The 16,180-nt window shown below is 38.4% G+C and overlaps 1 protein-coding gene across 2 annotated transcripts in view; it reads left to right on the forward strand.

Moving 5' to 3' along the window:
* The window catches only part of TOP1 (DNA topoisomerase I), a 96,104-nt gene that overhangs the window by 70,631 nt on the left and 9,293 nt on the right, over positions 1-16,180 (forward strand). For both annotated transcript variants that reach the window (XM_023227848.3, XM_023227849.2), the window contains 6 exons: positions 348-470; positions 2,191-2,378; positions 3,346-3,490; positions 13,511-13,654; positions 14,641-14,826; positions 16,066-16,134. In XM_023227848.3, the coding sequence (XP_023083616.1) occupies positions 348-470; positions 2,191-2,378; positions 3,346-3,490; positions 13,511-13,654; positions 14,641-14,826; positions 16,066-16,134 (855 nt within the window). The remainder of the gene's footprint in view (positions 1-347; positions 471-2,190; positions 2,379-3,345; positions 3,491-13,510; positions 13,655-14,640; positions 14,827-16,065; positions 16,135-16,180) is intronic.

Genomic DNA, 16,180 nt, shown 5'->3' on the forward strand with positions numbered 1-16,180 from the left:
AATGAATAGAATAGGGGTAATGTTTCTAAGAGAGAATCAGTATGGGATTCCAAACTTGTATTCATACGCCTGGGGGCAGTGTGCCACGGAGTCTAAGAAACCACATAAGAGTTCATTTTTTTCCATGATAAGTCATTTTAAAACATTTTAATATTGTTAAATACATATTTTATAATAAAATAATACAACTTTGTTTTTTTGGTTTTTCAAAATTCATTAATTGAGATTGGCTGCTTCAAGAAACCTTTGACTGAAAAAATGGTGCTTGGGTATGTTCACAAAGAAACCCAAGGACTTACTAGTGTATTTTAGTTGTTTTTCTTTCATCTCCGTTTTCTTTTGACTAGGAAATGACTAATGAAGAGAAGAATATTATCACCAACCTCAGCAAATGTGATTTTACTCAGATGAGCCAGTATTTCAAAGCCCAGTCGGAAGCTCGGAAACAGATGAGCAAGGAAGAGAAACTGGTATAACAGAATTTATTAAACCTCTGGAGAATTTTGGAATCGTGATTGGTTTATTTAATTTTCTTCTTTGGTTCTTAGGACACAACATTAACATCAGTAATTTCACATCATTCTGTGCTAAAGACTTAGAATTCTCAAAGTCTAAATTTTCTTAAAGGTTTTAGTTAGACTGAAAATTGTGAATGAGTACTTTACTCAGTAGCTCTGTATAGGAACCCTGGTGCTTCAGTGACCTAAAAACCAGTCAGTAACTCCAGCCAATAATACAGTAATTAAGGATGGACAGACCTGTCCCACAGTGGCTACTGGATATTAAGGATTTAAGACGGATTAAATCATCCTGGCCATGTACCTTCCTGTTCTTTGATCTGTTTTACTATGGATGCAGTGCTCATCCATCTCCATCTTCCAGCCTTGGCCATCCTCATTACTGAAGAATCTTTCTGGTATCCAGCTGGGATGTCATTTTTCTTCTACAGGCTGCCTGTTTTTGTAAAAAAAGAAAAAAACAGAAAAACAAAAGTTTATTGGAACCAGCTGCCCCTACTTTTCTACATATTATCTATGGCTGTGTTTATGCAACAATGACAGAGATGAGTAGTTGCAAAAGAGAGTAGTTGCAAAAGAGACTGTGTGGCACTCAAGCCTAAAATATTTTCTATCTAGAAAAAGTTGTCAGCCCCTAACTAAAGGAATCCAGGCTAGAATTTCATTTTTTCCAATCAGAAGTCCAGAAGTTAAGGATTTTAAGGAATTTTTTGCACTTCAAATTCCTGTAGTTTCAGTATTTTGAAGGACTTGCATGTTTATATAATTCAGGTCATTGTATTTATATAACTCATTGTTTCATGGTACTTCTTTGGCCACTAGTTTAAAAATTAATGTGTTACTATAAGAATGTTAATTGCATCAGACTTTCTGTCTCAGGTAAATCTTATCCTCAATATTCCAAGTTAGTGAAATTTAGTATATTATTTACATCAGGGGCATTTTGAAACTTAAAAGATGACTTTGGAGCTTTGTTCTTAGAATACTGATCCAAAGATAGATTTTATAAACATCCCCTTGTCAGAGTCCCTGCAAGGACACCTGCTGCCAGCATGGTCTGTTCCCACCCACAAGGCAGCAGGGCTTAGTTAAATTGAATCAATAAGTATATAAAAAGAGTCAATAGAGGGTAAGGAGGCTCAAAATCTTGCCCACCATACCCCACCTTTTTGGAGCAAGGATCATAGTATAGAGTATATAACCTGTATACCTACAAAAGAATTAGTGACAGATCTGTCTGGACTTTGAAACCTATGTTTTTAAGCTGTTTAACCGCTGTTTTAATTAAATGGCTCAAGCTATTCTTTTATGAGGCTCTATTAGAGACCCCTTTCCATTTCCTGTTTTGATAGTACTCAATAAAACAGTACGAATTTTTAAAGTACATTTAAAAACACCCAAACAACATTTATAAACATATATCCTTTAAGACACAGGAATCAGTTTTGAATCTAGTTGAAATCAGTCCTTATAGGCAGATCTTTTTGGGGAATTTTATGATATTATTTAAGTTTGAGAAAACCACTAGAGGTTTTCCTTTATTTGAATTCATTTTTTAGTCATTTTCAGACTTTTCTCTATCTTGACCTAGTCTCCCACAAGAGATAAAAATGTTATTAGTAGAGAACAGCAATCTGAATCTATTTTGAGTACTTTCTTGGCTGTCTTCCAGAAAATCAAAGAGGAGAATGAAAAATTACTGAAAGAATATGGCTTCTGTATTATGGATAACCACAAAGAGAGGATTGCTAACTTCAAGATAGAGCCTCCTGGGCTTTTCCGTGGCCGGGGCAACCACCCCAAGATGGGCATGCTGAAGAGACGAATCATGCCTGAGGATATAATCATCAACTGTAGCAAGTGAGCTCGCACTTCATCCTGTGGGCCAAAAGGGGGGTGGAGGGTGTCCTTTATTGTACTTGGGAATATTTCCCAGGTTACACAGGACTGTTTGGGAAGGGAGATATTTAAGAGCAGGACAGTATTTCATGCATAGGTCTCCAGATGTTTTTGAGGTACAATAGTCTCCCCTCATCCACATGGGATATGTTCCAAGACCCCCAGTGGATACCTGAAACTTCGACCCAATTGCTATCACTTGGAACACATTTCTGTTGATGTCTTCCACCCCCACATTTAAAGCCTTTTCCATCTTTATTAAGTACTTTACCACATACAGTGGCTATAACTTTTGCAGTCTGAGGTGCAACAGCAAAACTAGCATGACTTTCTTTTTCCTTCTTCACAGTTTCACAGATGGAAGATTCATTTTTACCTTAGATCTCAGCAACTTCAGCATACAGTTTTTTTTTATTAAGTCGATAATTTTCACCTTTTCATTTAAAACACTCTACACCTTCTCTTTGGCATATCCAAATTGCCAACATCAATACTTTCGCACTTTGGGGCCTTTATTAAGTAAAAGAAGGGTTATTTGCACACAAGCAATGTAAAACCATTATAGTCAGCCTGATAACTAAGGCAGCGCCTAGGTTACCCAGGGGCAAGTGATGTATACAGCATGGATATGTTGTATATATGGTTCACGTGTCCCAGGTGGGACTACAAGAGATTTCATCATGCTCCTCAGAATAATGTGCAATTTAAAACTTATGAAATGTTTATTTCTGAAATTTTGTATTAAATATTTTTGGATGACAGTTGACTGAGGGTAAGTAAAACTATGCATAAGATGGGACTACTATATTGACTGTTAAGAAGGAAACTTGGAAAAATATGCTCAGCAGATAATGTCCACTTGGGGTCATGAAAGGTGAAATTATTCCTCATATCTCATTTCACTATCCTCTTGCTCTGTTATTTCCAGAGATGCCAAGGTTCCTGCTCCTCCTCCAGGACATAAGTGGAAAGAGGTTCGACATGATAACAAGGTTACTTGGCTGGTTTCCTGGACAGAGAACATCCAAGGTTCCATTAAATACATCATGCTTAACCCTAGTTCACGAATCAAGGTAAGTTATGGGATAGTTGAGAGCTGCACTGGTTCATGGTGCTGATAATCTTTTTCTGTTGAAATGTAATGTTCTTGTCCTCCAGAATCACTTTGACAAATTAAAAACCCTTCCCGTTGAAAGAAGGCAAGTACTTTCATAGTTAGCATTATGGTGATCTTCCTACAGTGCCTCCATTTTTTTTTTTGGTCACATTGTAATCTTATTTATTTATTAATTCACAAATATTTACTGAAATCCCAAATGTGCCACGCAGAGTATACATTTGGTGCTAGGAATTATGTTGGCAAACGACAGACGTAGGTCCTGCCTTCACATTGTTTAACGTCCAGTGGTCAGAATGTGTTGAAGTACAGTGGTTATATATTGGCCTCTGCAGATCTCTTCTACTTCCTCACCTCTCTTGGCTGTGAGAAGGAAATGTAATTTCTGTATAGCCTGAAACAAGTTGTAAAATCTAGTGTTTTACATACTTGTGGCTTCCTGCAGTCTCATCTGGGTAGGTTCACCAGGGCCAAATGAAATTACGTGTGTGAAAGCACATCATAAACTATGTTACATACCTGTGCATTGTTGTTTATTGATAGTGTTATTGCAAGGAGATAACTGCCTTGGGGGGAATCAGTTTTCGTTTGCCAGATAGCTACGTATATCCAGCTTTAGAGAGTTCCACGAACTTCTTCCCTCCAACATACTATGAAATATAAACCTAATAGAGACAGAAGCACAGTCAAGGAATTAGTTCTATGTAGACTGTTACTGTTTTATGTGCAGGAGACCTGGGACCTTTCTGAAGAGGTAACATTTAAAGGATAATGTAAAAAAATTTTTTTTAAAGTAGTACCTGAAGATCTGGCTGGCCTCACTATGTGGCTTCCTCTCCTGCCTCTTCTTCTCTCAGAACTATCAAGCTCTTGCTCACCTCTGGATTTCAAAAGGCTGCTTTATTTTCTCTATTAGAAACACCCATTCTCCTATTCTTTCCAGGGATACAATCCCATTCATCCTGTAAATATCATGATAAATGTTACCTCTTCAGAAAGGCCATCCCTGAATCCTAGAGGCTGGATCAGGTATACCCTGGTATACTCTCAGATGGCACCCTGTACTTTTCCTTTGCAGCATTTACAGCAGTTTAAATCTACTGGTGTGATTTACATATAATGCCTGTAAGTCTTGCTGAAGTGAAGCTATGTTCAAGACAACTCCACTGTTCAAAGTCCTTTAAGGGCTCAGTTTCTTTAACATGGCTTTTAAAGCTGGCTGCATTTAGCAGTGGATGTCAACAGGAGAGCATGAAGAGACTGAAGATCTAAGTTACACTCTAAGAAGATCTAAGAGTTCCTAGCTATTGGATCTTGGGCAAGTTTTGGGGCCTTTTAAACTTAAAGGAAGCTACCAACCTGGGATTTAAAGAGGGAAATGACACCAGATTTATATTTTGGAAACTCATTACATAATTGATCATTCTGACTGCTGCTCTGTGGAGACTGGATTGGACACAAACAAGAGGTAGAGAAATCAATGGGAGGCCGTTGCAGTACTCCAGGCAAGAAACGGTGATAACTTAAAACAAATGATGGCAATGGGGATGGAGAGAGGTGACAGATAAATAATGTATACTGAGTACTTGTACAGGTAAGGATTGGAGTTAATTGTAGGAGCCTCTCTGAGGGCTGAGATCCTTGTTAGATAGGCCAGTGGAACACCTCAAGAGCAAAGAGCCAGCCAGTTTTATTCCAGACAATATCCAGCTAACTGCTATACACAATAGACATTTTTGCAAGTTTCTGGATGATGATTATGGTAGTGAACCTAAAAGTCACCCAGAGTTAGACTCTGAACCTTATACTCAGGACAGAGTGCCTGACTTTAACTGCAGTGGGATCCCAATAGGAGTCATTAAAGGCCTGGAAAAGTGGTGCCATTAGGGGAAAAAGAAATGATTTATTGAGCTTGCTCTCAGTTCTCTTTTAGGCTGTCTTGTACTCTGCAGTATAGTGAGATCTTCAAAGGTTGGGGTTTGATAGTGCCTTGAATCATTTTTAACTTTATATTGCCAGCGGAAGAAGCATTCTCTTTTTAGATTTTTTAAAAAATAGAAAGATACAAACATTACGGGTTTTATTTTTAGTGAAATACTGCAAACATACAGGAATAGATAATTATGTAATGAACACTTGTATGTCCACCATCTGGCTTTGTCACATCTTAAAATTACGTTCTATGTGCTCAATTATTTCATTTCATAAAAAATACTCTGATAAACATAGCTGAAGCCACCTGTATACCATTCACCTCCTTCCCTGTAGATTACTATGAACTCGGTGTTTTTTATTCTCATATATATGTTTTGTATTTTTACAGTATATTTATGTGTGCATAAACAATATGTAATTTTACAATATGTAACATACTAGTAACATACTAATTTAAAACTAAAATTTGTTTTTACTTTACAATATGTTGTAAACTTGTAAGCTAAAGACATATATATTGTACAACATATTGTAAACTAAAAACAAGTTTTAGTTTTAAATTAGGTATGTTACTGGGATCATTCTGCAACTTATTTCTCTCCAGCTTTAATTTTGAGGTTTTATTATCTTAACCTACACTTTTAATTAATCCATTTTACTTGTTACATGGTATTCTATTATATCATAAAAACTTATCTATTCTGTTGGTTTTTGTTGTTGGTCTTTTGAGACAGTGTCTCGCTCTGTCGCCCAGGCTGTAGTGCAGTGGCGTGATCTTGGCTCACTGTAACCTCTGCCTCCCGGATTCAAGTGTTTTTGGTGCCTCAGCCCCTCAAGTAGCTGGGATTATAGGCGTGTGCCACCACACCCAACTAATTTTTGTATTTTTAGTAGAGACAGGATTCACCATGTTGGCCAGGCTGGTTTTGAACTGACCTCAAGTGATCTGCTCACCTCAGCCTCACAAAGTCCTGGGATTATAGGTGTAAGCCACCATACCCTGCCTCTATTATCTTCTTAAGAGGTATTTAGAGTTGTTATACAGTCTCTTGCCCTTTAAACAGTGCTGGAAGAAACACATGTTTCTTGTGTATATGGATGAAAATTTGTTTTACACATTAGATATTTCCAAATTGTTCTCTTACGTACTTCAATTTACATCATTACTCCCCTCCTCCCTCCCCTCCCGCCTCCACCCACAACAGTATTGCTCTTTTTCCATATCCTTGCTAATGTTTCTAAAGTTTTGCTTTTTACATTTGGGTCTTAGATCGACTAGAATGTATTTTTGCATATGGGAAGAAGTTGAAATCTAATATATTTTCCAAATGAGTAAACTGTTGTCACAGAACTATTTAGTTGTATTACCTCCTCTCTTGTATATAAGATATATCTACATATATGTCAGACTGTTTCTGGGCTCTCTGTCCTCTTTAATTAGTGTGTCTGTTTCTGCATCAGTAGCATACTGTCCTAACTTCTGGAGCTTTATAAAGTCTATTGAGTAGGACAAGTTTGTTTCCTTCTTCAAAATTGCTTTGGCTATTCTTGGCCCTCTGCTTTTTCATATTAACTTTAAGATAAACTTTTTAAATTCTAATGAAAACTGTTGACAAACTTGTTAATTAACAAATTCTAATGAAAACTGTTGAGATTGTTATAGGAATTGCAATACATTTATAGATTAATGGGGAAAGATACTGACAATATAATTGAGTTTCCAATTCAGGAACATGTTGTACCTCTCCATTAATTCATGTCTTTTGAATGTATCCACCAATATGGTTATGTAATTTTCTTCATAAAGGTTTTACATTTAAAACATTTTTATTTTTAAGTGACCTTATAGTTTTTATTGCCAATGTGAATGAGATTTTTTTCCATTACATTTCTGTTGGTTATTCCTGAAGTGGTTATGCTTATAATTTTGGGTGTTGATCTTGTGTCTGGCAGCAGATACAAGAGGTGCTCAGAGTTGTTCAGGGTTGCTAAACTCTTAGTTCTAAAAGTGTCTGTCATTTGGGGTTTCTATGTAGATAATTATCTATAAAAACAGTTCATTTTCAGTTCATATATTTCATATTTCTTTAAGTTTTAATTTTTATTTTTAAACACAATTATCCATAAAATCCTAACCCTTTCCCTAGTCAACAGCAGTCACAGCCAAACGTTTTATTAATTTCTATACTCAGTGCTTCCTGTATCTCTTACCTTCTGGGGTTTCTTGTCTTGTTGAAATACACCCTTTAATGCTTCTTTAGTGAAGACCCAACAGTGGCACTCACTCACCTTTGTTTACCTGAAAATTTCTTTATTTTCATCTTAACTCATAGTCTGTCTTTTCTCCAATCAAGAAAGTGTCTTATCATTGATAGATTCTGGTTTCACTATGCTGTATCCAGGGATATATATGTATTTATAGATAGTCAGACTTTCAATCTGAGGACTAATGTACTTTATCCTACAGTATTACCAGTCATTATTTCTTCCATAGCTTCTAGACCATTCCTTCTATAGTTCTTTTTTAGAGTCCTATTAGATGAGTGTTCCCACTTTTCAATCTAGACATCTTTTTTAAACTATATTTTCATACCCTTTGTCTCTTTAGGTCTGATTTTTTAACTTTTAAGTTCAGGGGAATACTTCATTTTGGGTGAGTTGTAGCACTCACTTCCAATTCACTAATTCTGTTTCTAATTATATTTAATCTAAAATGTATTCCATCTATAATTTATTTCAATTACTACTTTTTGTTTTCAAAATTTCTAATTTTATATCTGATTTTGTTTAATTTTTGTTTTATAATTTCATGTTTTTAGATTTTGTATCTTTTTATGCATACTAAACATACTAAGTCTTTGTAAGATTGTTCTATAAAATGTTACATACCATGAATTCACGTGCTAATTACCGTTGGCAGTTTTTCTGAGCCAATTTCATAGTGTCTTTTGAAATTTCTGTTTGTAAGCCCTTTTAACTGGGAGGTGTTTTTTGCTTATGTATTATTCTCTTTTCTTCCCCTTCTTCTCCTTCTGTGTTCATTACTTTCTATCTTGCAGGGAGTCTCCTAGGCCAACTCAGCCCAAGCTAATAAGGCCCCTGACTTCAGGTCCCCACTTCTTGCATGGAGCAAGAAGTGATCCTCCTGTCTCGGCCTCCCAAAGTGCTGGGTAGGTGTGAGCCACCACATCCAGTCTAGAGCACTTACATTGCTACATATTTGGAGCAAACGTAATTAAAGTATGACTTATTGTGACCCAGCAGTCAATAACAGATAACGTTTTTATAGTAGAGTGCTGAAGGGTGGTAACTTGTGGTTTTACTTCATGGAGGGCTTTAGGTCGGCTATATGGGAGACTGCCATCACGACGCTTTTGTTCTACACATCTCTGCTCAGCCTCTAGAGATGTCTCCTATTCTAAGAGCCGTCTTTGCTTACTCTTGTGTCTATATTTTACTTACTTACTTCCCTCACATAGTAGTGTATCATTCTATCCTATCTGTGCTCTATCAAGAAATGTAGCACAAGCATGATGTGAACTATGAATTTTCAACAATTTAAAAAATTGGAGCATTGAAGGGTAAAAAGCACAAAGTTGTAGAACAGCTGAAGTGTGATCTTTTTATGTATCCCGTCTTTGCCCCTTTTCTGGAAACTTGGATTGGCCTACTTGCAGTCATTGCCACAGTTACACTACCTCTAGCCTCAAAGGTCATTGAAAGGATTGGGATTTTTGAGAACTAAAATAACACTTGCTCTAGGTACTGAAAAGTTGTCCCGAGCTCATTCATTTTATGTTCATCCCAGTTTGTTTTTGCTTTTCCTCCCAGGATTTCCATTACACAGACATCTTGCAAGTGTATTTCCATTCTCTTTCTCTCCCACTCTGTGCCTGGTGCCCATAGGATCTGAAATAGCATTGGAATGACAGCTAGCCTTCTGGAACCTGCAGTTTCAACCAAGGAAACTCTGATTCCAGATAACCCAGGAGTTTCTTGTCCTGCATAATCTAGGAATTTACAAAAAGGATGCTTATGGGTACTCACTGCTAAGTACAATCCACTGCTAAGTTTGGAAGCATTACCTGCTCTCACAACCCAGGGAAAGTAGCCCTTAGTAAAATTCAGGTTTTTCAAACCAGTCTTAACCTTACATACAGAATGTATCATCATGATTTTTCTTTCAAATGAAATACAGCAAACTTTAGGATCAATGTTGACATCATATTGTGTTCAATCCTGTTAAAATACTCTCGGTGCCAAATACACACTTCTGCCTTTTTTCTCTTTAGAGTCTAGAATTCTGTGGGGTTCCAAAGATGTATGTGCCTACAACTTTTTTTGTGTAACCACCTAGGGATTAAAGGGCTTAATGTGAAGGAAAATATCTTTACACTATTCATCTTGGAAAGCTCTCATTTTGGTGAGTTCTATTAGAGAAAATAAGACACAAGCTCATTAAAAATATATACATATATATTCTGAGCCTGGCATCTTGGTATAAAATTCAAAACGTTTTAAATCTGTGTATTAATAAGACTAACATAGACCTAAGTGTGTACACTAAAATATTAAAGCTTGTAGGTGATATCATGGTAGAATATGACCTTAGAGTAGATTCCTTAGGACAGAGGAACCCTAACAAGAGAAACAATTGACTAAATGGACTTCATTAAAATTAAAAATTTATGTACAGCAAAAGACACTGCTAAAATAAATACAGAATTTACAGACTAAAAGAAAATATTTGCAACATGTTTATCTGGCAAAGGGCTTATATCCAGACTATACAAAGAATTCCTATAGCTCCATAATAAAAAGACAGACATCCCCATAATAAAAAGAGCAAAAGACTTAAACATATGCTATACAAAAGAAGATACAGGAATGGTCAATAAATAAGCAAATGAAAGAGTACTCGACATCACTAATTATCAGTGGAGTGAAGATTTAGCCACAGGGAGATACGAATTCCAGTTCTAGGTATTTTTACCTCAAGTGAAATAAAAACATATTTGTCCATGAAAAGACTTGTACAAGAATGTTCATAGCAGTGCTATATTCATAAGAGTAGAAACATCCCAGAATAGATAACACATTATGGTACAGTCATAGAATATACTATATTTATCAGCAGTTAAAAGAAGGGAACTACTTATATATTCAACAACATGGATGAATCTTAAAAACACGTTAAAGGCCAGGTGTGGTTGGTGCACGCCTGTAATCCAAGCACTTTGGGAGGTCAAGGCGGGTGGATCACTTCAGGTCAGGATTTCGAGACCAGCCTGGCCAACATGGCGAAACCACGTCGCTACAAAAAAAATACAGAAATTAGCCAGGGGTGGCGCACACCTGTAATCTCAGCTACTCAGGAGGCTGAGACATGGGAATTGCTTGAACCCGAGGGGCGGAGGTTGCACTGAGCCAAGATCGCACCACTGTACTCCAGCCTGGTGACAGAGCGAGATGCTGTCTCAGAGAAAAAAGAAAAAGAAAGCGTTAAAAAGGCAGACAGGGGAGTCTATACTGTGATTCTATTTATATAATCTAGACTAGGCAAAACTAATCCATGGTGATAGTAATCAGATTGAAGGATCAGTGGTTGCTTGATGGAGATTGCCCGAGAAGGGAAATAAAGAGCCATGTAAGAATACTGGTAAATGTCATCTTCCCCAATACAAACGTCTGAGAAAGTTACTAGAAAAGGGTCCAGTTTGCCTTCTCACCCCCAACTTTGTAATCTTGAATCCAGATCCTGATTCCACCCAACCACTCTGCTGAATGGATAGCAGCTATATTAGAGACAATATAGTGGGCCTGCTAGTTTAAAAAAGTCACCCAAAGAATGTCATCTACAATCAGTTAAATTAGATTTTTACCCATTACTGAAGTGATTGAATTAGGGAAAGAGGAGAGGTAGTCAAAGGCAGCCTTCTCCAATGGATTCCTTGTCTTCTTGAGATGGTTTTGTGATACCTTGCCTGGAAGACCTAGGTGGTTAGTTTATTTTCTAAAAGTAGTCTAAGAAAGCTTGTTCAGGGCATTGAACACTGCAGGGACAAGCATACTTCTTGGAGGCCAGCCATCTCCTGCTAGATTTAAGCGGGGTAGCTTCTGCCCCCACCTCCTTCTCAGCTTATTTGAGAGAATCCTGGATCCTTTGTGCAGGAGCCCAGCCAGCCTGTGAAGAAAAGTTGGTCTGGTAGTATCCTGTGAATGACTTATGGGTTGGGTTTTTCTAAATCTCATTTGCCTGACTCCTACCTTACATTCCAGTGGTGTGGCTAAGGAACTGAGCAAACGTAACCCTAGGGGACTTTGAAACAGGCTTTGGTAGTCCGTGTGCATTAGAGTGAGGGGAAAGAGGCCACTTCTGAGCTGGGTACTCTACTGTTGAAGGTGAGCCTTTTGTGTCCAATTTTTCCATGCATGTGTAAGAACAGTTGTCATGGAGATTTTCTACAGACTTGTGCATGTGGACAGCTTGTATCTCACCTTTTCTTATTCACCCTGTTAAATGTCAAAATGTACTAAGACTTAGGTATTTTTTCTGCGTCACCAACTACTAAATCACCCACCCATAATAGCAGGTAGTTACTGAAACTCCTGTTTTGTAGCCAAACAAGTACATACCAGTGGCACACATGATTGTGAGAGTGCTGACTCCTTAGCTTTAGTGTTGTAAGCTTTTAATTTCTGAGTACTTTCAGGATCAAGAAGTGGAAGACATTGTTGCTATAGGTACCTCATGCTTATGCACACCCAGAAGGCTGGTTCTGCCCCCACCCCACCGCCCACCCCTTTTCTTTGATAGGGTCGTCCTCTATTACCCAGGCTGAAAGGCTGGTTATCTTTACCACAGGTCTTATGTCTCTAGGACCATGGGTCCACGTCATAGTCAGGAACCAGGCATGTGTGGGCAGAAATCACTACCACTTTCCTTTGTTGTGGGTGGGGAAATTAAGAGCAGAGATTCTTGGATTCTTAAATTCCTTCTGTATGTTTATGTCATGTAGTCTGTTTTATGCTGTTTTATGTAACCCCCTGCTTCTGGGATTTCTTGAAATTTTTCCCTTCTCACTTGTCATAATTGGCTCTTGCTTGTGAGTCTATTTTCATTCAGCTTGGTAGCAGAAATCTTCACTATTGTTTAGACACAGTTTTCACACAGTTTTAATAACCCTTCATTGGCTTTAGAATCAACTTTTAACCCTTCCACCAAAAGCTCTTATTTTTTTTTCAAGGCTTCCCAGAAACATAGTTCCTCTCAGTCTCATCAAGAAATGTTTTGAAATGCAGAAGTTAGAAAATGGTGAATAAGTATGGTTGTTCCTGGAAGTCATTGTGTCCTTAGTAATGACATGTTGTAGTCTTTGGTTCTGTGTCTCTGACAGCTTCACCACACTGTAATTTAATGGAATTCACTTAGATTTAATGGAATTCAGTCCTAGTAGAAAACTGCTATTGGGTCGCAGAGTTGGCAGCAAGGCTGTGAAATTGATGTGGGAATGAGGGTGATTATGTGCTTTGTCTTGACAGAATTTAGTTTTTGGGACATCCCATGTGGGTTTTTCCCAGGAACATAAACATTTTACAGAATTAAAACTAGAAACTTTCTTCTGGGAAAGCCTCAGAAGTCAGTTGTGCTTGGCAGTGAGATGGGACAGTGTGCATTCTTACCAGGTTAAATGTGCCAAACTCTCTCTTCAGTACTATTCTTTTTTTACCTTTGCTTAAGGTCAAGTTCTTGCTCTTTTGTTCAAAGTGTTGCTTTGTCACCCATGCTGGAGTGCAGTGGCATGATCTCGGCTCACTGCAACCTCTTCCTCCTGCATTCAAGCAATTCTTGTGCCTTAACCTCCCGATTAGCTAGCCGGGATCATAGACTTGCATCACCTTGCCTGGCTATATTCAAAGTCTGCCTTTACTACACTGTCCCAAAGTAATCTACCTTTGGGTTCCTTGCCTGGCTATATTCAAAGTCTGCCTTTACTACACTATCCCGAAGTAATCTACCTTTGGGTTTGGGTCTTTATAGGGTGAGAAGGACTGGCAGAAATACGAGACTGCTCGGCGGCTGAAAAAATGTGTGGACAAGATCCGGAACCAGTATCGAGAAGACTGGAAGTCCAAAGAGATGAAAGTCCGGCAGAGAGCTGTAGCCCTGTACTTCATCGACAAGGTGAGAGCATCTTCCCATCGGCATTGTCTAGTGTTGAGCTTAGCAAGGGAGTTTCTGCTCTGCCCCAGGCCCTGTGCCACATACTGTATATCACAACTCAACACACATAGAAATATATTTGTGTGCATAACTGAATCAAAAGTTGCACAGAACAATGCTTAGCCTTACTGTGAGCAGTAGATTCTGATTTTTTTTTTTTTACTTTATTTCATTCCTTTAGAAAGTTGGTTATAACTTATAAAATTGGTTAAATAAACCAGGCAGGTATCACCATTATATAGTTTTAAAGACCATGCTCTAGAGGAGATCAATTTCTTGGTACTCACGAGAAGAAAAAAAAGTTCATGTTTTTCCCTCAGTCTTGTGTTTTAACATAAGTTCTGATTTGTCTCAAAATTCACACTAGCTTTTTGATTTTGATTGCCCAGAGTAGCCCCACTCCCTCATTTGCTGCCTTATTTATTTTTTTTGTTTTCTCCATCCCCATTTCAGAGGACAGAACAGACAGAAGAGGAGCTTGAATATTTAACATCCCTATAGATTTCATAGTGGGTAGGGGAGGAAGTAACACTGCAGAATCCAGAGTTTCCAAGCCATGCTGACTGACGCTGTGGCTTCAAACAGAATTGGGAGGCTTCTGTTTTGGATTCTCAGAAATTGTATAAGGGTCAAAAGGCCGGGCATGGTGGCTCATGCCTGTAATCCCAGCACTTTGGGAGTCCGAGGCAGGTGGATCACGAGGTCAAGAGATTGAGACCATCCTGGCCAACGTGGTGAAACCCCGTCTCTACTAAACATACAAAAAAAATTTGCCAGGCATGGTGGTGGACACCTGTAGTCCCAGCTACTTGGGAGGCTGAGGCAGGAGAATCACTTGAACCAGAGAGGCGAAGGTTGCAGTGAGCCGAGATTGCGCCACTGCACTCCAGTCTGGCGACACAGCAAGAGTCTGTCTCATGCTCACCTTTTCTTTCTTTCCTGGGCAGCTTGCTTTGAGAGCAGGCAATGAAAAGGAGGAAGGAGAAACAGCGGACACTGTGGGTTGCTGCTCACTTCGTGTGGAGCACATCAATCTACACCCAGAGCTGGATGGTCAGGAATATGTGGTAGAGTTTGACTTCCTCGGGAAGGACTCCATCAGATACTATAACAAGGTCCCTGTTGAGAAACGAGTAAGTTAATGTAGCCTGTACTGTCTGGCTTGTTTTTCATCATTCAACAAGCATGGGTTGACTGCTTTTTTGTGTGCTCTGCACTTTGCTGGGCACCAGCAAAAGTGACTTGAGACAGGCATTGTGGCACATGCCTGTAGACCCAGCTACTCAGAAGGCTGAGACAGGAGCATCACCGGAGACCAAAAGTTTGAGGCTGTAGTGTGCTGTGATCACACCTGTGAATAAGCACTGCACTCCAGCCTGGGCACAATAGTGAGACTGTGCCTCTCAAATTAAAATAGAAATAAATGACTTGAAAGAGGAGAGAGGTATTATTTGATATCTTGTGTACCTCCTTTTAGTCACTGTCCCGCCCTGTGCTATCTTCTGGTAGCAGTATTCATTGGAGCATGCTGTAGAATAGGCCCTTACAGCAAATTCAGCATATGATTTAACTGTATCTTAGTATCCCCTGGTCATGTGGCACATTTGTCACTTTGCATCTTTGCTCAGCCTCTCTCCAGTTCCTGAGTGAAAGGTTAATCTGTTAGTCCCCAGATCTCTGAGCCCATTACTGAAGAGGGTGCTACAGATCCATAGTCCCAGTCTAATCTTTTCCATAGTATTGGGCTTGAACCAGAGACGTATAGTGTGCAGGATCCTAATAATCCAGCCCACCAGCAGTCCTCTTCTTATAAGGACACTATAATCAGTAATTAGGCTTTGCTGGCTGTGGAAGTACTCTGTATGAGAGACTAAAGAGATTTGACAATTAAATGTAATACCTGACCTGAGATTGGATTCTGTACTGGTGAGATAAAGGGCATCATCAGGTAAACTGACCAAATTGGATTGTGGACAGTAGATTGTATCAATGTAAATTTTTGAAGCTGATAAATACTGTGTAAATGTAAGGGAATATCTATTTTTAGAACATATACACTGAAATGTTGGGGACCATATTATAAGTAAGTACTTATAAATGTACTTTAGGACCATATGATAAGTAAGTGCTTATAAATGGCTCAGAACAAATAATTATGTATATATATCTGTAAATATACACATGGAGAGAGTGAGCATACATGCGCACTGTGCAAATGATGAATGGGGTGAAATGTAAACAGTGAATCTCAGTGATGGATGTATGCATCTTCCTTGTGCCCTTTTCTTTGCAAGTTTCTTTAAGTTTGGGATTATTTCTAAAGTTAGGATTTTTTCAAAGAGTAATAATTAGGATTCACTTATGTCTTCTAGGTTTTTAAGAACCTACAACTATTTATGGAGAACAAGCAGCCTGAGGATGATCTTTTTGATAGACTCAATGTGAGTAGACAAAGCACACTATGTTGAAGGGAGTCCCAGCCAAAGC

Source organism: Piliocolobus tephrosceles, chromosome 20, assembly GCF_002776525.5.
Source record: "Piliocolobus tephrosceles isolate RC106 chromosome 20, ASM277652v3, whole genome shotgun sequence".
NCBI classification, from domain to species: Eukaryota; Metazoa; Chordata; class Mammalia; order Primates; family Cercopithecidae; genus Piliocolobus; species Piliocolobus tephrosceles.